Consider the following 20965-nt stretch of genomic DNA (forward strand, 5'->3'; position numbering starts at 1 on the left):
AGCATCGGTTCCCATGTCGCTACAATTTGTAGTAGTAGGATTAACTTGAAATAGTAGAAATAAGTAACTCCGGTGAGAAAACTGAAGAAATAGCTTGAAAAACACTGTTTACAGCAGGAAAACAGAACACTGTTCTGTGCTGGAAACACTATTCACGCTGAAAAACACTGTAGCTCGCCGGAATCTACTGTAGCTGACGGAAAGACTCAAATTGATCAGAATGTAACACAACCAGTGAGGGTAGGATCGAAATTACCCGGCGATCCTACTGTTCACCTGGAACTTTTTCAAAATCTGGCCGGAACAGTGCTCAGGCGCCGGCGCGTGGGTCAGATCTCGCCGGAAAATTTTTTTCTTTTCCAGGCGCGTGAGGGCGCGTGGACGTGTGTTTTCCGGTGGGATTGACTGGGGTTTGGTCGTCGGAGCCTGAGGAGTCTTGTGGTGGTGTTGGTTTTTGCACAACACCGACAGAAAGTGATTTGCTTATGGACAGCCTTCTAAGTCGCCGGAAAATTGTACGGCGAAGAGGTCTTTGTTCCCGGAAGTCGCTGGAATGATGCACAGCGACGAATTTCTCACTAATGCTCTGATACCATGTGAGAAAGCACGGGAGAAAATATATTATTGATATTAGATAATAAATACAATACAAGAGGTACCTATTTATAGCTATACACTACAAGGAGATATTACTCCTCTTCCAATGTGGGACAAGACTACACTCTACATACTAACAAAATGCAAAGTTTTTACCTATATATTCTGTCTTCCAGAAGCTGAAGCCCAGCCCTGAGGTTTTGCAAATTACCCTGTGACTTGCACGAGCAAAACTTCAGCCCAAGTAGCATCAGGGTGAAAAATGTGCCAGTAGCAGCAGGGTGGGAAGAAAAGTTCCAAGGTAGTTTGGTGGTTCCTTGCAACAACCGCCCTAAAAGTAAAAGCTGTGAAACACTATCATGTCGAACAACCTGCAAAGACAAGTTTTTCAAAACCAAAAAAAAAAAGTAGGAAAAAAAAAACTACAACTTGAACATTTATGAAATACATTTAAGAGAAACAAAAGGCTGAAACAATGATTATTTTAGCAACATTATCAAGAGAACATAAAGGCAGCACTTTTCACAAGAAAGGTTTGTTGTTTGTTTATTTTTCAATGTATGGTTTAAGCCATGTTTCATAGGCAACTATTGACAGTCTGGAAAAAGAGTGTTGCAAGAAGTTAAAGAGCAAAAACTGAGAAGCCGTCAAGGAACAGAAAATATAATCATTTCAATTGTGATGAAGTTAGTAGAAAAAACTATAGTAGTAGTTTTACCACGGCATCACCACAGTCCAACTAATCCAAACACAGATTCAACAAGCCAAGTACTCATATATCATAGTACTATACAAAGAAACAGCATTAGTGCGAGAAATTGGTGAGGAAGGAAACCAACGAGGGGCTTCTCTTACAAGTGCTGGAAGATACTCGGTAAAAGTTATACCAGACCAAAATACAATGAAAGAAGAGAAACAACAGCTAAAGACACCAATATTGTGAAATAGGTATTGCTAATTTGCCATGGAAAATCACATCTATTTAACTCGAAACCCTAGTACTTGAGTATTATGATTGAAGCAAACATCATATTGACATATTCATCTAATTAAATTTCAAATAAGTGATAGGACAACCGTACTTTAACATCATCTCTAAAGTCTAACCTAACCATTTTTGGGTGGACAATAGATCAGTGTATGTTTGATTATCGCATTGGTTCATAGGGAGCAGCTAAGAGAGTGAAAGCATTAAAACATTGATAATCACCTCAAAACGATCAATGAAAAAACCAAGCCATAGTTTGTGGGCCAATATTTGATCAACGGGATCCTTTTCAGGTGGTGCTTCTGGCTCCCCGGCAACCAGATGAGGCCTTAATTTAGCAGCAGGTCCACTACACCTAACTTCAGATGCAAAAAGACCTCGCTTTGTGTCGACTGTCCACAACCATGCATCGACGAGCTCAGCAAGTACCAGAGAACACAGTTGAGGAGCAGCTGAAACCAACCATGTCCAAATAAATACACCAGTCTCCATGGCATCAGATGTCAATATATAAGCTGGGCACCAGCAAAGAAGACGTAAAAGTTGTGAAAAGCTTTCTACATTTGATTTAGTATCTGAACCCTGTGGACAACAGCAAATACGGTAACATGTAAAGCGATAAAGAAAATTTAAGGGGAGAAAAAAGGAAGTTTCATCCCAGCCTAAGAATGCAAAGACTGGTAGGAATTAGAAACTTTTTGTACCAGATGAGAGAGAAGCAAAGCAGTTGCTTGAGAACAAGTTTCATGGAATGATGACTTATCCACTTCTTCCCCTTTTTCTGCAGTATTAACAAATTTCTGCAGCAGTCGGACAAACTTTGTAAGTAAAACCTCAGAAAAGGACTCAGTTTTTGGCTGCAAACTATCCACCATATCACCGGGACCCAATGCTGGCCGATCAAGGCTACCAATACTCTCATATAACCTTCTCATCCCTGCAATTTCTCCAGCATGATTACACTTCGCAGTTGCACTGATCATACCAGTACTGAGCACCTCTAAATTAAACGCCTCCGTCAATTTTAATTTTGCTCCAGATGCTGCAGCTGCTGCAGCCATAACAGCAGGAATATTTGCTGTTTTTGTTCCGGTCCAACAATCATTTTTACCAGTACCAATTTTTATCTCGGATAAGAGAGAAACAACTTCTGCTGTAGGCTGTGATTTTTGCCAAGTGTTTGCTTTACAAAGCTTTTCCTGAAGGAAGGAAAGAGAGACTAGCTAATAGTATGTGCAATAGAAAATGTAATAGGATAGAAAAGAAGATAAAAATCCAGTAAAACATCTGCACAAACCACGCAAATTCAGATCTTTAGGCAAAAAGGTATCTGAGATTTTAAACTTCGTTACTAAATAAAGCTAAAATACCATCTGCACACAAAATATTTACTCCTACATAAAAAAGACAATGTGTTTACCAATGTTAAAGACTAGTGATGTTTTTCCAACAAAATAATTTTTTGTCTGCCTGTATTGTCGCGGAGAGATAGACCCAAATATTCATTTTGCACTCTAAGCAAAGTGCATCAATCCCTTAGCAAGAGCAAATGAACATAGGCAAACAAACATACTTGAAAAATGTAATACGGAGGAAAAAAGGTGACACAGCCTTGTCATGAAACTCGAAACTGATGGAATAACAAACCTGAAGAAGCCCCTGACTAGTACAAGGAGCCTGTGAAAGTGAAACAATTATCCATTCGCGAACAGTTCTTTGGTACAAAGAGCGAATAGTAGCAACACAAGCAGGATCATTGACTACAGATGAAGGTGGATCATTGTGCACAGAAAACAACAGTGAATCTAGACAAGAAGAATTCCACAAAATCTGCAAGCCAGTAAATTATTCAACCGTTAGTATCAACCAATGGCAAGAAGCAAAGTAAAACAAATTTGACACTCGATACAAGCAGCAGCGAAACGCCACCTGAGGAAAGCGATCTCTTAATTGATTCAGCAAATTGACTGAGATATCTCGTATATGCTCATCCCTTTGAGACAAATTTTTTACAAGGAAACTGGCATGTGTGGACAACGTAGATTCCCTATACTCTGCTTCAGGTCCAGTCTCAGACATCCTATCCTCCTGCAGCAAGTTACAAAAAAGAGAAGAAACTGAATGGGGGGATGCAAGAGAAGAGGATCAGCAATTTATGTTTGTTTAAAAACTATGATCTCCATTAGCTTTTTCACTAAGAAAAAGTAGCTAAAAAGGTATGCTATACAGTTCAAAGTTGATTTCTAATGTGACGAACTTTGTCCATAACAGTTTCAAAATGTTCGTCTTCAGCTAAAGAAATTTAAAATGCTCTAAGTCGAGTACAGATATACGCAATTGCCTCCAGATGCAAAAAGAATGCCCCTTATCCCTATTTTCTACGATAAATTCCCACGCAATCCCCCAAAGAGTCTAGATGGAAAGAGGCTACGCCGTTTGATGCATATGATGGTGGAATGCAATAACCAATAAGAAGCAAAATAATCAGCAGTTTTGGTCTGCACTCGTTCAGAAAGAGAAAACAACAATGAAAACAACGTACTATTTAGGCAATTGAGAATTTTGCAAACAAAACGAGGGGCTAAATTGTTTCGAAGGCATAAATTGGAAGCTAACAAATTCGTAAAGAGAGAAGGGAAGACAGTTATTAAAATATCCATATGGGAAACACACACAGCAAAGGCTATTTAACGTACAAGATACACATATAAATTGTAAGCAAAGCTGAATACAGAACATTATTGCACATAAGTTAAAAATACAAACAAGATGTATACAAAGATGAATGCTGAATTTAATAGATATAAGTTAAAATGTTTAAGTAAACAAACCTATCATACTCTGAAAATATACAGTTTAACTGTTCTTTTTTTTTTTCACTGCATTTGGTATTCGACAATATTTTTCATTTAGTTCTATGAATTCTCGATGATTTGTGCATTCTGTTTCTTTCACTTAACTTGCATTTCTGGTATCCTTCAACCATCATATTATAGTACCCTTTATAAGAAAATTTAGATATACTGGTAATTTATAACCTTATAACTGCAAGTGATTAGTGTGTACAGCAAGACATAGCAGAAAGTTATAAGTACCAGCCACGCTACTGCTGTTTCAAAAGCCCTGTGAACAATTGCAGTCAAGCACTGAGAGACAGCCGGCGTGAGACCAGGACTCTTTAAGTATTCGAAGACACAGCTGAAGGCACTTCTAGAAGCTGTTGAACTAGGGCCCACACTGAGAATCCCACCATTACTACTAAACCGTATGATCTCCAAAAATGCTACAGCAAGTAGATAAGTTGACTTGACACCTGTAAAGGCCAAATAAAAATTATCTGTGAAGCCTAGAAACATCTCGATCATCATTTGTATCTAAGCAAAGAACATCTCAAAAACAATTAAAATTCATTAAGAACTTGATTTCCTTCTCAAAGCAAATCCTAACACGAAGAAATTCAACAAACCGGAAATTGTGCTCATCGCTGAAACTTCCATACGCCCTCCTAAAGCAGCAGAAAGAGCAGTTCTTTGGCTAACGGCAGCTTTCTCATTGCCACTACCACGCCGACTACCTGGGTTATGAAGAGCATTAAGTTCCAACTCATCTTCAAGCCACTTCACGGAGCTCACAACCTGGTAAACAGCACGTCTTAGACACCTTATATAAACTATTCGGTTAAACGAATTACATTATTAACATGAAACGAAAAACATTACAAGATTCAAGATGAAAAGAAATCGCACATTTATTGGCCTATTACTTTTGAAGTTATGGCTTGTGAGTAGGATAAACTATACTACCTTGAAGTAAATAACAAGAACAACATCCCATAATCTTTCTAGTCTCTTTGTCTCCACATATCACATCCCTCACAATGGTTTAAAAGCTAAAAGCGCACAAAAATGATATGATTAAAGCGAGAAGTGAAGCGAAGGCTTCCTTGAAGTGAGTTGTAAAATTTACAAAAATATAAAAAAATCAAACATATATCAGTTTAGTACTATAATAATATCTCAATTAATATAACTAATTCTGGCATTCAGTATGCAATAATGTTGATAGTAATCCAGCTTCTCAAAGTTGAGATTCAATAAACCAACAATTTTTCGTTGGGATCACTTTGTGTGTCATTGTTTGAAGCACACACTTCTATGAAGTGCATGGCTTCACTCATCAGACGACAAGCCTTCATTTCACATCATTTCATCGCTTCAAGCGACGAAGCAATGGCTTCTAACAACATTGATCCCTCCCTTCTCAGAAAATTGAGATCAAGAAAAATATCAAACATGTGGATAATTATGTTATCTTTAGACATGTGATATCCTTATTTTCGGTTTGGAAGTAAAATGCACCAATACTGTAGTTCTTTCCACTCAGTCAAAAGGACCAAAACAAAAGAGACAGCCATATAAGAGACTTATGTAATGAGAACTCGAGGAACTTTATTTTTTTGATAACCAAGAAATCCCCGAGGCCCAGTGGCCCTTGATCCAAAATTCGATAGATAGTGGGGCCGCCACTCTACCTTTCTCGACTTAAATACCAGGCTTTTGTCTCTCGCAAGTTAAAAAACGTATTGTGCACCTAATCCACTAATCACGGGTTGCGATCTTACCACTAGACCAGAGCCCTGAGGGCAAGAAATTGAAGAACACAATCACAAGACATGCTCATATAAAAATCGTCTAATGAGAGGTTTTTCTAGAAACCTTAGCTACATTCATAGAATTAGATGTGCTAAAGTAAAGGATGTCACGAAATATATTAGGGTTAGAAAGGCTTGTGATAAACCCAAATAGTATCCCTATAAAGGTTTGGAAGTGCCTTTGGGATGTCGGAATACCATAACTAACCAAGTTACTCAATGTCATTATATTAAGAAGTGAAAAGACGCCAAACAAGTGGACAAGAGTACCTTGGTTCTGACTATAAAACAAATGAGATGTTCAAAGTTGTGTCAATCAACTAGATATAAATTGGGTCAATGATGAAACTTTAGGAAAGAACAACAGAGTGTAGCCTTGGAGACATTAGAACACTACAAATGTGATAAGCGACAAGTTTGGTTTTATGTCTAAGCAGACCTACAACCAAAGATATATTATTGAAGATTGATGAAAGTTTATAGAGAGACAAAGAAGGATCTCTATGTGCTATTCATTGACATAGATAAAAAATAGATATGATAAAGTGCTATGAAAAGTCTTTTGGTGGGTGTCTGAAAAAAAGGAACTCATACCAAGTACGTAATTACTGTAAAAGATATTTAAGAGCAAGTTGTCACATGTGTGAGAATAGTGAGAAAAGTTTCTCATGACCGTGGATTTACACCAAGGATCTGCCTTGAACTGATACTTGTTTTAGCCTAGTTATGCATGAATTAATCAATAGTATCTTGATAGCATACAGGATGATATTCATTGTGTACAATTTGCAGTTGATATTGTGTTAACTCACAAACTAGCTAGGGAATATTGTGGAGAACTACTCAGAGCAAGTAGTTTAGAATAAGTAAAAGTAAACATAATACATGAACAGCAAGTTTAGGCCAGTGTTATCAAAGGCGAAAAGCGCAAAAAAGCTCTAAGGTCTGGTGGGGCTTTAAGCGCAAAGAGCAATAAAGTGCGGGCTTTAATGAAGAAAGACGCAAATGGAGAAAAACTACAAATATCTATATATATATATATATGTGTGTGTGTGTGTGTGTGTGTGTGTGTGTTATCCAAGGCTAATATCTATAAGCATGAATACCAAATACATGGACAAAGAAATTGAAGAAAATTTAAAATAAAGTGAAATATCAATTGTTTAGTGTCGCCTCTTCAGAATTACGCTCATTGGAAAGGAAAAATATGCCTTAGAGCCTTGATGAAAACACTTAAGCGCCCGCTAAGCGAGACGAAGTGCCCAACATGTTTTGAGCCTCGCTTCAGGGCTAAGCGCGCTTTTGAACTTTAGGCCCATAAGAAGAACAAAGATAAAATAAGATTAGACGGAATTGTTATGCATATATGCAGAAAATTCGGATATCTAGACTTAGTGCTCTAAAGGAATGGCATAATAGAGACCTAAAATAGGAATGGTCCAAATGGAGGATTGATATGCAATGTAAATTATGAAGATACCTAATAAATCAAAAGATAAAAGATAAGTTCTATAGAACAGTTGTGAAACGGGTAATGTATATGAAGTGAATATTATGTCTCAAATAAGTGTTGTAGAAATGCAAGTGTTAAGATCTCTACTTTTTCTGATGAAGTGTTAAGATCTCCACTTTACCCCAAGAAAATGCAAATGTTAAGATGAATATACAATCATATAAAATTAGACAAGGTTAAAAACAATCACATCAGATAGAGGATGCAAGTAGCACAAATAGAAGATAAATTGAGGGAAAGTCGTCTGAGATGGTTTGATCATATCCTAAGTAGACATCCAATATGCAGAAGCATGACAGTACAATAATTGAAGGTACTAAAAAGAGACAGTGCAAAGCGCAAAATCACGTTGAGAGGAAAAAAAAAAAAACAGCCCGGTGCACTAAGCTCCCGCTATGCGCGAGGTCTGGGGAAGGGTCGGACCACAAGGGTCTATTGTACGCAGCCTTACCCTGCATTTCTGCAAGAGGCTGTACACGTTGAGAGAATTAGCCTCAAAAGAACTTCAATCTATCAGAATTAATGCTAACTTAGCTAAGAACTAACAACTTTTAAGCAAGGATCCGGCAACATCAACTAGTTTGATTTAGACTAAGTTCTTATTGTTCTTTAAGTTACACTAGGTTTGGTAGGAATGAGTGTGAGATTTAAAGAATCCTCACTTAGAAAACCTTTAATTTGCCTAAACGGATAAATTATTTACGAATATTGGAATGAAATGGATGAAGGGGAGCCTTGGAGCAATGGTAAAGTTGTCTCCATGTGACCTATAGGTCACGGGTTCGAGCCGTGGAAGCAACCACTAATGCTTGCATTAGGTTAGACTATCTACATCACACCCTTAGGGTGCGGCCCTTCCCCAGACCCTGCGTAACGCCGGATACCTTGTGCATTGGAATGAAATGGATCCGCAAAATGAACCTTTTTTTCTGTTCATGTTGTTGTGATGTAGGTTTTTCCAAAATGAACCTCATCTTAATCAAGGAAGATGAAGAAAAAGAGCAAAATTAGAGCTAAATGAGTAAGAGGAATTACTAGGAAAACCGCTAAACTACTAAGTTGGGATGAAAATATGTAGCACACATGACATAGGAATGCACCAACAGGTGCAACATCTTAAGCATTTTCTTAACATGTTTCTCGAGATTGACCTACAATAGTTGCAACAAGGCAGCAATTTCAACATAAGTAGTAAGCATTCTAGGAGAAGATGATAACAAAAATTTGTTAGACGCTGAACTTCTAAGTCAGAACCAAACTTACAAGTGGTGGGGTTCCTTGAGAAATGCGTTGGACAGCGGAGGACCAATCAGCACTCCACATGTATGGACCACTCACCGCTTGAAGTGCAATTGCTCCCATGCTACCAACACTGTTTAGAGTCGTTGATACTGACTTTGCCATGCCATTAAGGTTCTGTAATGGAGGAGCCAACCCAAAGAGAGCAATATAGAACCACAAGTTTCTAAACAACTTCAAGAGTGAAGGTTCAACATCTACAGTAGGATCAAAATCTGAACATATCTCAGCCACGGCAGGAAGGAGAGGCCCAAGAAAATCTGCTCCACTCCTGCAAAATACAGTCCCTGAGTTCATCCAGAAACACTCCAGTAAAGCACATTCTCAGCCAACATTACAAAAACCTACTTTCCACTTTTTGACTCTGCAGCCAAGCCCACATCTGAGCACAGGGATAGCAAACGTTGACGGTAGTCTGTACGCAACTTAGGAGTAGTCAAATCTCTGGCAATCAGAAGAAATCCTGCGGGAAGTGTCTAGAATGTGATTGAACATGTGAGCAATCGATCAATTAAAGATAATGATAATTAACTGCTATAATATGATAAAAACACCATGATCCCACCTCAACACGCTCTGTTGTGGCCTCTGGGGCTGTGGTCTTACTTTCAGCTGAGCCAACAGCAGCAAGTTTACTTAAGTAACTCCTTGTCATCAGAACAACAGCTTCACGGTAGGACTTCTCAAAACCTAAACTTGCCATACGAGCAACAGCATCAAGAAGCTGCAGCAGCTCAACAAAAACAGGTTGAGTAACTCAGAAAGTGATTCAATTAGCTCAGTTAACAGAGTAAAGGCTTTCAAAACTTGAGTAAATGTTGCAGAGATACTGCACTAGGTTTGTGATGAAAAGAGATTTTCATACTCGGAGTCTCAATAAGCCTGGTATTGATGCATCACGCTCCTCTAAACTTTCAATGAATTTAGGCAATATCATATCCACAATTTCAGGCCTCTTAACTGAAGAATTCAGATCAGCTAGTAACCTTATAACGTTCAACTGCAGGGAAGGAGCTGCCTGCTTCTCCTTCTCTACCTGGAAATGTAGGCAGTTGCAAATAATATTATCAAAACAGAGACTAATAAAGAAACACTAAGAGAATTAAGCAATATGTCCTCCATGAAAAAATGCAAATACATGTAAGCCTCTTAGGTGGGTGTTACCATATTCTACGAGATTCCCCACCTTGGTTTGTAGAAGTATTTCATGAATATAAAGCATTTATTGGAAAAGGAGAGGATATTTAGCAAATGTTTTTTTAGATTGTTAAGGGAATAAATACTATTTTGTCACAGGCCAACCAGAAAGATGCTTGTCTAATGGCACAACTATGAATTTGCTCATCAAACTGTGATTTCAAACCTCTACTTGCAGAAACTTAGATATTCCAAAGCTATAGCTCAGTTGGTTGGCTACCTGAACTTTCAGCTTGTTGGTGAAGGTTCAATTCCCCACCATGTAATCCTCTCCCCCCTTTCCCCTTCCCCTATCCCCTATGTAATTAAAAAGATTTTGAAAAAACAATAAATAAATAAAAAACAAAAAAAACTATACTTCAGCTATAGGTTGTGCAGCCTGTAAAGCTGGATAACAAGCAAACTTCAATGTAAATGGATGCATATAAGCTATAAAAGTATTAGATTTCAATGCTTTATCATCAGCAAATGTCAAGAAGAAGACCAAGAGATTTTCTCAGGTCAAAGGAAAACTAACTTCGATTGTTTTCTTTGATGAGTAAACTATTTTCAACTTCTTTTATTGGTAACATATCTTCTTCTTATTTTATTTTTTTTGAGAGGGAATCATTAAACAATTCCTTATCAGTCTTGACTCCTTTCAATAGGAACAACAATTCAACTAGTACATAACAAGTATGGAACAAAGAAATATAATGGTACTAGGTTGACCTAAAGTCTTCCTATTTATATAGCAGGATCAAATAGAATTGAAGGAAAATGAATGTGATAAGACAGAATTTTTGATAAATTATATTTTTTTGATTGGTAACTATCTCAACTTTTTTGATACAAACTTTTCACAACATTTACAACGAACAACAACGAAACGAAATATTTCACATGATATACCAATTGACTCCTAAAGGAAAATCAAACATACAGGTCCCTAAGCAAGCATTCAAAAAGCTAAGCACAATTTCTAAGGGGTCCGTGACTCACAAGAAAAATCCTTCCCTTCTGTGAGCCTAGGAGAAACCAGAAACTCAACAGTGCAGATTAAACCACTAATCAAGACATTAAATGCCAAAAGTTTTGTCCTTGCAGCATGAAAGAGCACATTCAGTTTTTTATTATCAAAACTAGAGAAAGAGCAAATTTCTGAGGGAAATAAAGAGGATGTTTACACAACAATCAGTTGTAAAAATTACAGACATTTGAGGCACAAGTCAATCTTGTCCGTTCTTAGGCCTTAAAACAACCAAATCTAAGAAAAAACAAAAGCTCACAGACTAATCTTGAACTCACAACTTGATAACACAGTTTTACTTCAAGAAAAATAGATAAAAGCTTGAATAATGACCTAGCAATTGAAGCAGAACACAATGAAGCTAGACTCTAGAGTTGGGTCACAAGGAAGCTAGACTCTACTGGAGTAAATTAAGAGGGAGAAAGATAGATGAATTTAATTTACATTAACTGTAAGATCAAGTGAACTGCAGAAGTCGCCACACATTTTAACAGTTAACACACATTCAATGACACAGTCTCTGATCTATACAGTCAAAAGGGTCTTCACCACTCCAAGTTATCAACATGAAAAAGCTGATAGGAAACAATCAACCTGGAAATGCCAGTTTTTGTGGGAGAGGGAAGGAGTGGCATTAATCAGCAGTGTGCTAGATACTCTTCAAACATACTTAATGTCTCATTTCTATGACATCAAAGGTGGAAATGTTGCTCAACAGCATAGGAAGGACTTTTATGTGGGAAGGAAAAGCGAAAATCTTTTTTGGCAGAATACCTCGTGACCCCCCTAAACTTGACATGTTTTATTTAGTGCACACTGAGTATACACAGAGTATATACCAAGTAAAAGTTCAATGTCACAAAAATATCTTCCTTCAATTCCAGGCCACCAATTATGACTAAACATTTTTTTGTTTTTTCATCAATATAACCAAAAAGGTTGCTTGTATAGTTTAGGCTTAGCTAGGTAGATAAAATGGTAACAAAAAACCCATAATTTTGCAAGGAAAACACATTGAGGTAAATATGACATCACAAAATTAAACCTGAAAATGCTAAAAAGGAGCAATCTTGACACACACGTGTGAATTTTTACCTTGAAAATGCTAAAAAGCTAAGTTGCTCGGACTCTTCACTTTCAGTGCCGCACCCGTGTCGACACGACGTGGGTGTGGGTATGGGTGTGGGATCCGTGTCGGATCTGGTCAACCGATTTTGGGTACTTTGACCAAAATCAACGAAGAAATTTGGGATAGATATAATGATTTTTGAAAACAAATCAAAAGCTAGGGTGATATGGAAGAAAATGGAATACCTTCTATATATAAATTTCTATGTCAGTCCTTTTCCTTTTATCTCCTTCTAAAATTCTACTCTTGTTCAATATTTTCTCCTTCTCGGAATACCTTGTAAGTTTTCCACATAATGCCTCATAATTTAGACATATTTTTATAACTCTATTTTTAAATAATTGAATTATTTTTAGCCGAATCCCCGCACCCATATCCGTACCTGGATCCGTACCCCCGAATCTTTAAATTTAGATCATGAAGGATCTGACCTCTAGATCCGCACCCGTATCGGACACCCGCACCCGAGTCCGAGCAACTTAGCTAAAAAGGAGTAATCTTGACACACAAAAATGCTTACAGTTGTTGTTAGCTTGTTGTAAATGGAAAGATGTGAAATAGACATTTTGATAGAGTTTCTTTAGCTTTTTAAGGCTTAGCCTGCTTTATTCAAAGTTTGTGTATATTCCTGCACTCTCATATTGGTGGTTTTACTGCGACAAGATTCTTACTATACCTATCCAAAAAATAAAGATGAAGAGGAAGAGCCAGATGGCATATTCTTCTTTTGTGGACTACTAATGTGCGTCAGGCACAAAACAAAATTAAAAAGAAGGGAGAAAGCCCAGATTTGCCCCTCTACTATGGTATATTATTTACATTTGTCCCCTGTTATACTTTTCGTCCAAATCAACCCCTACCGTTAACAAACTTGTTAGAATTGCCCCTAACCCTAACGGTCCTCCATTATGGCAGCCGACCCCTCAATTAAAGAGCCACGTAGATAGCCAAGTCAGCACCTATTTTTAAAATGCCTTTATAGTAAATAATTAAACTCACTTAAAATCCCTAAATTTAATAGCCCCACATCATAGCAGCTCCTTCTTCTCCGTAAAAGACCTCCACTGCTGAAAAAGTTGAGGTTCATCAAGAGGAATCGGCTGCACCTTCAAAGAAATCACTCGGTGCATTAAATTCTTCCATAAATTTCCCTTTCCCCCAACTTGCTCTCTTCTTTCTCCATAATTAGAGTAAATGAATCAATTATTCTTCTACCAGACCCTTTTGTCACATGTTATTTCTCCTGATTGCCTTCTCCACCTCTTCAGCAAGTTGAGAGGTAAAGCTATTTCCAATTAAATGTTAAATTATTTTAAGTTTCTTCTCCCCTAATTGGACAAGATGTGGGAGTTGAGGCTGAGATGGTTCGGGCACGTACAGAGGAGGAGTACGGATGCTCCTGTTAGGAGGTGAGAGAGGCTGGCCGTGACGGAGCTGAGAAGGGGTAGAGGAAGGCCGAAGAAGTATTGGGGAGAGGTGATTAGGCAGGATATGGCGCTACTTCAGCTCACTGAGGACATGATCCAGAATAGAAGGGTGTGGAGGTCGAAAATTAGGGTAGTTGGCTAGTAGGTAGTCGAGAGTTCCCCGTTCTTTTTTAGTAGTATTAGTAGCTCCTTTTTTTCGTTCGCTCTGTGTATTGTATGTTCCAGTTTGTTACTGTTTGATGCTATTTTCTGTTACTGGTTTCGTTGTTGTTGTTGTTGTTGTTATTGTCATTGTTGTTACTATAGTTGTCTTTCTCCCCTTTTCCTTATCGTCCTTTGTCCCCCTATTCTTTATTTCTTCTTCCTCTTTCTTCTTCGTCTTCTTCCTTTCTCTCTTTTCACCTTTTCTTGAGCCGAGGGTCTATTGGAAACAGCCTCTCTACCTCGCCAGGTAGGGGTAAGGTCTGCGTACACACTACCCTCCCCAAATCCACTTGTGGGATTATACTGAGTATGTTGTTGTTGTTGTTCCTCCCTAATTATTTCTCCCCTATTTGTTGGAGTTTATTCGAGGATTGAGATTAGAAATTCTTGTTATGTTTTGCATATTTAACGAGTTGATTCAATTTGGTGGCATCTGATGCTAATTATTTCTTTTTAATTGATTTTTCAAATGAGTCTTGGATGGAAAATATGATGACCTTTCAGAGCAGTCATTCTATATGGTTGGTGGAATTGACGAGGCCATTGCCAAGGAATCTACAGCTTAGATTATGAACTCCATTGACTTTCTTTCATTCAACCGCTACTGGCTTCTGTTCATAAACTGTTGGACCTGGAAATGAAGCACCATCTTTTATGAATGCGTACTTTGTGGTTGCGAAAGAGCTTTAATGGAGAGGGTGAATATGGAGGTTACTCTGTGTGTAGTGTTCTCAGGTGGTGATTTTGAGAAAAATCGTTTGATAGAGGTGGTGCTTTTGGAATTTGTATTCCCGGCGATGATGGTGCGGTGAAGGGATGGGAATAGTTTAAGGAAAGGGGGTGGGGTTTGTTTGAAACTTTTCGTGGGACCCTTAAAAATTGCTGACATGGACAATTTAATTGAGGGGTCAGTCGCCATAGTGGAGGGTTGTTAGGGTTAGGGGCCATTATGACAAGTTTGTTAACGGTAGGGGTTGATCTGGACGAAAAGTATAACGGGGGACAAATGTAAATAATATACCATAGTAGAGGGGCAAATTCAAACCTTTTCCCTAAAAAGAATAAATAAAAAGTCATAGGACGTTATTGTACATAGTAATAGATGTGTTTATCCATATATGTCCAGTATAATAGTTTAATCAGGAAAAAATTACCGAAATGACTTATACTAGAACAAATGGTACGTAACAACGTTCTACCTTCCAGAATTGGCTCCATTTGCAATATGCGGAGCAAATGACTAGCAACTTTAACTTGCAAATAATTTTATCTAGCGACTCCAAACAACAGGCAATGTTTACTACCTCTTGATTCATCAACAAACATCCATTTACTTCCACTAGCTTATGATTAATGTGTGCGAGTTATTCAATGGCCAGTAAACTGCAAGGTAAAACTAACCTCTTCCTCATAACGATTCCTTTCACAAATAGGAAACCCCATAATAAAAGTGTCCACAGGAGATCGATCCTTGTTCCATCCAAACTGAATTATCTCGCAACTTGTCTTCAACACGCTTTCAAACAAGGCCCCCTGGTTGCTGCCCCAACTGTCTGCCTGTGGTGAAAAAACCCATAATCAAGAAGTTATGCTAGATTCTGCAATCACCATTGAACCATTAAGTGCGACTTAATGCAGCTGAATGTTGTACCTGAGCACATGTCGCCAGCACAAGAGGCTTAAACCGAATGAGCAGCACTCGAAGCATCTGACCATCACGAGCAACAGCAGCATGGGAAATTCCAGAAAGCAAGGAGCGAAATAGCTCTTCACATGCTCTCAACTTTCGCCACACCGAGAATAAACATGCCTCTGCAGCCTCTATCAATGAAGCAAGAGCTCCCTGCAACAATCTTTTTGATGATTTTCCATCCAAATCAAGGGATGCAAGAGTTTTAATCTGCAATCTGGCTGCTGCTTGATAAACAGCAAGTTTGGCATTGATCCTAACTTTCAGCAACTGCCCTTGTTCTGACCAGTCACGCTTCCTTATCTGCCAGTCAACCAAGTTAATTAGACCATCCTTTTCACTAACTTTTTCATCTTCTCTTCTAACGAGCAATAAACCACACATTTAACGAAATAAACTGCAATTACATCATGCTTTCTAGTAACATGCAATTTCTACTCTGAAGAGCAAAGGCACTGCGGATAATTAAACAGAATAAACTACATTTTAAACCAACCCTTTTTCCGCAACAATGCAGCTACTATCCTAAAGACCAAAAATTCACCACATATATTAAACTGAATAAACAGCAATATCTTGAAATGTTACCTTTAAAAATGCTACCATCGACTGAAATTGCAGCTTTACGATACCTCTAACATTATCCAATAGATTGGCCTCAATAGAGACTTTTTCCAGGACATTTCCTATCAATTTCAAAGCCATTTCTCTTTTCTCAAGGCTATCAAGTGGCTCCTCTTCGAATGAGGCAATAGCTCGTTGTTTCTCTGCGCTGCCATCTCCATCATTGTACCCACCACCACTACTTCCACCTAACAAATCTATATTGCTAACGCTCATAGGTGAACTATGAGAGGAAGAAGTTCCAAGAAGCTCTCGGGGAGAGCTAGGGACGAAATTATCAAACTGCTCGAGCAGACCCGAAACCAACTTATTAGCATCAGAAGGAACAATAGGAGGGAAATAATAACACATTGCTTTCAAAACTGCCTTCGATATCCCCAAATCTCCACTCCTGTTACCTAAAGCTGATGTCACAATATCCCCCGTGAATCTAGCTATGTCGGCAGAAAATTCCGGAGATAATTCACATGCTTTACAAATATATTCCAAAAAATCACGGAAAAATGAAACAATTGAGTCGTTTGTAAGGGATTGAGGCCAAAAGTGCGGGTTAAAAGAGGAAGGAATTGAACGATAGAAGGCGAGAACGAGGGATTTGGGCATTTCATCCGAATGGTTAGGACATTTGGAGAGGAATCGTGCAAGGGCGAGCATGCCATTGAGTTGAGACCTTGAAACCCTAGGAGAAGATCCAACGAGTAAGGCTTCTGCTGGAGGGCATCTGCCGCATATCCATGCTAATTTCTCTGCGAATTGAGCTGGGTTTTGTGCGATTAAATCACATAGCTCAATCAATGACTCCATTTTTAGAAATAATTGTGTCAACAGAATGAACCAAAAAAATTAAAGAAATCACAACTAGATCAGGAAATAATAGGCAAAATTAAAACTGGAAAGGGCCCGATCGGCTGGATCAGGGACCTGGAGGAAAATGGAAATGTGACGGAGCCAAAAGAATTCACGAATGCGGTAATGGATATTATAGATTTAATAGGAAAATTGTAATAAGAATGTGTCAAAGAGGATAATGGAGGAGAAATGAGGTGCAATTCGTGAATTCCGATGCCGGCTCCTTGTTACGTCGCTGTTTTTTTTTTTTTTTCCTTTCTTTTTCAGGTTGGGGGAAGCACACTGCACATCGCGCGCCTCGCTCAGATTTTTTTGTTCTTACGTTCGTACTACTATGTCTTTTTCCCCAGATTTTGATGCAGGCGCGAATTATTCGGCAAAATTAACTGTACTCCGTGCGTCTCGTAATTTCATACTGAGTAGCAAGTATTATTTGATGAAAACAAAAGTACTAGTAAGTATTATTTAAGTAGGGAAAAAATTCAAATTTGCCCCTACACTATATATGAAATAGTTTAAATTTTTATTTTTTTTAAAGTTGGGTCAAATATTGCCATTATCAAAATGGGCTAAATTTATTTTGCTAACGGAAAGTTAATCGAAAAAGGGTCAAATATATCCTCTACTATGTGAAAAGGATTATTTATACCCTCTGTTATCCAATGGGTCCACCACATCCCCTAACGTTACAAAATAGGTGAAAAAATACCCTTTCGCCTTCGGGGCATCCACCACGTCCAATACCATCCTACGTGGTCTGACATTTTACTGAGTGCCACGTGACAATACCACCTCACTGCCCCAACCCCCATTTTATTTCTTTCCCACTTTTTCCTCCACCGCCACTTCGCATTCACCCAAACACCACCGCTAACATCACCTAACCACCACAATCACTAACTCACTTCCAGAACTCCCTCCCCGCGGAAGTCGCCCCTCCTCTTTGTAATTGCACTAATCCTTAAACATGAATAATAAAAAAATCCCAGAAAAATGGTTGCATATGCACTTTAGAGTAAGATTGTAAATGAATTAAATCAAATTCAATAAACAAAAAAGTGTGAGAAAATTGTCAACTGACAAGGCAAAATAGTATCCTAGAAGAATCCCATGAAAAACAATCTGGTGATGGCATCATTATGACATATGACAACAAATGTTGGGAAATAACTATAAAAAAAAATCTCGCATTAATTACCTCAACTTAATAGATGACGCATACTGGAAAAGCTATATGTGAAAAAGCCATATTTGAACACCTGATCTCCAGTAGAACCATAAAGCTATTCTTCATTGTTCCAAGATGCATGCACAGTATATTTGTCAAATAGTTGCTACTCGCTGAAACAATTACAAGTCCAACAAATCATATGCGATTCAAATAGAGTTAAAGGCTCCTTTCTCTAGTTTTATTAATTATTGTTACGTACTCTTTTGTAAGTCAAACACATCATCTATGATTTTTTCTAGCTTTTTTTACTATGATTTGAAAAGTCACATAACTTCATCGTGGCTCATGTTTTCCAATATTTACTCACTATCTTGTAATTTCAACTTTAAAGTTAAAGGAAAGCAATTCTAAATGTCTAAGATCAGTAGGAATAGTAGGTAATTGTAAGTAATTTATCATGTATTTAAAGTTTTTTATTTCCTAATTAAGAACAAAGAAAACTCACTGAGCAAATATAGAGTAGAAGAAATTATTTCACAATTGCAGTAGGAAGAAAGTCGGAGCTTTTTCCCTATAGTCAATAGTTGTGCAGCTAATTTAATTTTATTGAGAATTTATTGTTATTCACTTTTAAGGATTTTGTCACGCCCCGAACTCGGGGAGCGCGACCGGCGCTCAACCGAGTGAACCCGATCAAGCAAGCATGTTAGATACTTTCTACCCAAACTCTCTTATAAATAAAGATAATACATGTTTTCGTTAATTAGACAATAAAGAGATCATGTGTACAATACCAATTCATTACCATTAGTTACTTCATTTTAAAGTCTCAAATTACACACATTTTCATGGTATGAAGCGAAACAAGTAATTCAAACACAATATAACTTGTTTGACTTCCCCCAATACTAATATACAACTCACACTATGTCTACGGAACCTCTAATAGATATGAAAGAGTACTATGATAGTGCCGGCAACAAGGCTCTGGCTATACCTCAAACACAATATACGAGGAACAAAAGATACATGACCCTGAAATGAAGTGGGGATCACCAAGTCAGTTGGGAAGAGGGTGTACCGCTATCACTGATCAATGTCTCATGCTGTGGAACCACCTGCATCCATTGAAGATGCAGCGCCCCCGGCAAAAGGGACGTTAGTACATATGGAATAACGATTAATAATACAAGCAAGAACAATCATAATATCAGTGGAAGCCTCAAACAACATCAAACCTCAAGTTAGGACCAAGACAGTGTTCAAATAAATTTCTATATTTTAAGTTGGGAAATCTTTAGTACCAATATGCCAACGTTCACAACACCAATACCACTGTACGTTTATCACGGAATCCGATCACGACTCGATCAGCTAGGCAGTCTCATCTAAGACATCAACCACCATCACGATTTCAATTACAATTTCCAGCACAATCACCACCATGTGTGCGGCATGGCGTCCGATCACGACCCGATCGGCTAGGCCGTCTCACCACAATAATGTGTAGATCGACGTCATCCTTTTCTACCAATCATCTTGTTTCATACTTCTTTCACATCTTTTTATTTCATTGGCACTAGTGGCCACAATTATAAAATCATTCTTGGCACGTCGGCCGTATTTAGTATTTCATGCTCACCTTTTTCACTTTCAAACATCATCATCACCATCAACAACAAGGCGTTTCAAATCAAGGTTTTTAGTACACGTGAGGAATTAAGAGTCTTAAGCACATAGAAATTTTCACAAGATTTGACATAATAGCCTTCGTTTGAACTTGACTTGAAATCAAAATATTTTTAATGCACAGCTCATACGTTCGAACACATTCTCAAATAATAACATAACATGATAAAAGCATTTGGGATACATATTGAACATATATCTTTCAACACAGGCTTATTCGGAATAACCAATTTTATAATGAACAACTCGGGACTTATATAAATTACATGAATACCGTGAGATTCAATTCTAAGAGAGGAGTTTAGCCAACATACCTTGATTTAAGCTTTTCTTAAATTACTACAATGTTCTGAAAATCCTAGCAATTCCAATCTATTTTGAAACATAACAAAATTGAACACAAATTAGGAAGATATTCATGGTTTTAGCTCACTTGAGTATTTTATCAAATACTAGGTGTGCAAATTTGGCTACAAGGTTCTTCTACAAGATTTTCTTTATTCCACAACCCAATCTTTACTTATTTGAGCTCAACAATCTTCCCACAAACCTTATTGGTACATGCATGTATACATAATACCCTCACACCCAAGAATTATACTCCCAATCACCCATCTTTTACCCAAACTCGAAATTAAAGAATTGGGGAAATGAATTTTTACCTCTTTGAAGCCTTAGCAAGATCTTTGTGAAATCTTCAAGCCTTTAGCAAGAATTGATGAACAAAATAGCTAGGTCTTCTCTTTCTCTCTTGAAGATACTCTCACCTCTCTCTAAAAATATCAAATGAAACCTTTAAAAATGACCCCCAAAGCCTTTTTATAAAAATGGGATCATGTTATAAAAATCAAAAAAAAATGGAGCCCTGTCACAGATATGCAGTCACATATGCGATCGCATAATGCTTATGCAGTCCGCAAAATGGGCC

At 37.8% G+C, this 20965-nt stretch overlaps 1 protein-coding gene across 1 annotated transcript in view; it reads right to left on the minus strand.

Annotated features, from left to right (window-relative positions):
* LOC104117891 (phosphatidylinositol 4-kinase alpha 1) overlaps positions 1-17506 on the minus strand; it is a 42283-nt gene extending 24777 nt beyond the window's left edge. Inside the window, exons 1-14 of the mRNA XM_070196850.1 lie at positions 16293-17506; positions 15666-16007; positions 15416-15571; positions 9914-10084; positions 9614-9772; positions 9397-9524; positions 9013-9319; positions 5052-5220; positions 4681-4898; positions 3515-3673; positions 3233-3415; positions 2290-2784; positions 1808-2167; positions 754-968 (exon numbers count right to left, since the gene is read on the minus strand). Of these exons, the coding sequence (XP_070052951.1) occupies positions 754-968; positions 1808-2167; positions 2290-2784; positions 3233-3415; positions 3515-3673; positions 4681-4898; positions 5052-5220; positions 9013-9319; positions 9397-9524; positions 9614-9772; positions 9914-10084; positions 15416-15571; positions 15666-16007; positions 16293-17132 (3902 nt within the window). The 5' untranslated portion in view covers positions 17133-17506. The remainder of the gene's footprint in view (positions 1-753; positions 969-1807; positions 2168-2289; positions 2785-3232; positions 3416-3514; positions 3674-4680; positions 4899-5051; positions 5221-9012; positions 9320-9396; positions 9525-9613; positions 9773-9913; positions 10085-15415; positions 15572-15665; positions 16008-16292) is intronic.
* Positions 17507-20965: the final 3459 nt, after the last annotated feature.

This window comes from Nicotiana tomentosiformis, chromosome 3 (genome assembly GCF_000390325.3).
Source record: "Nicotiana tomentosiformis chromosome 3, ASM39032v3, whole genome shotgun sequence".
NCBI classification, from domain to species: Eukaryota; Viridiplantae; Streptophyta; class Magnoliopsida; order Solanales; family Solanaceae; genus Nicotiana; species Nicotiana tomentosiformis.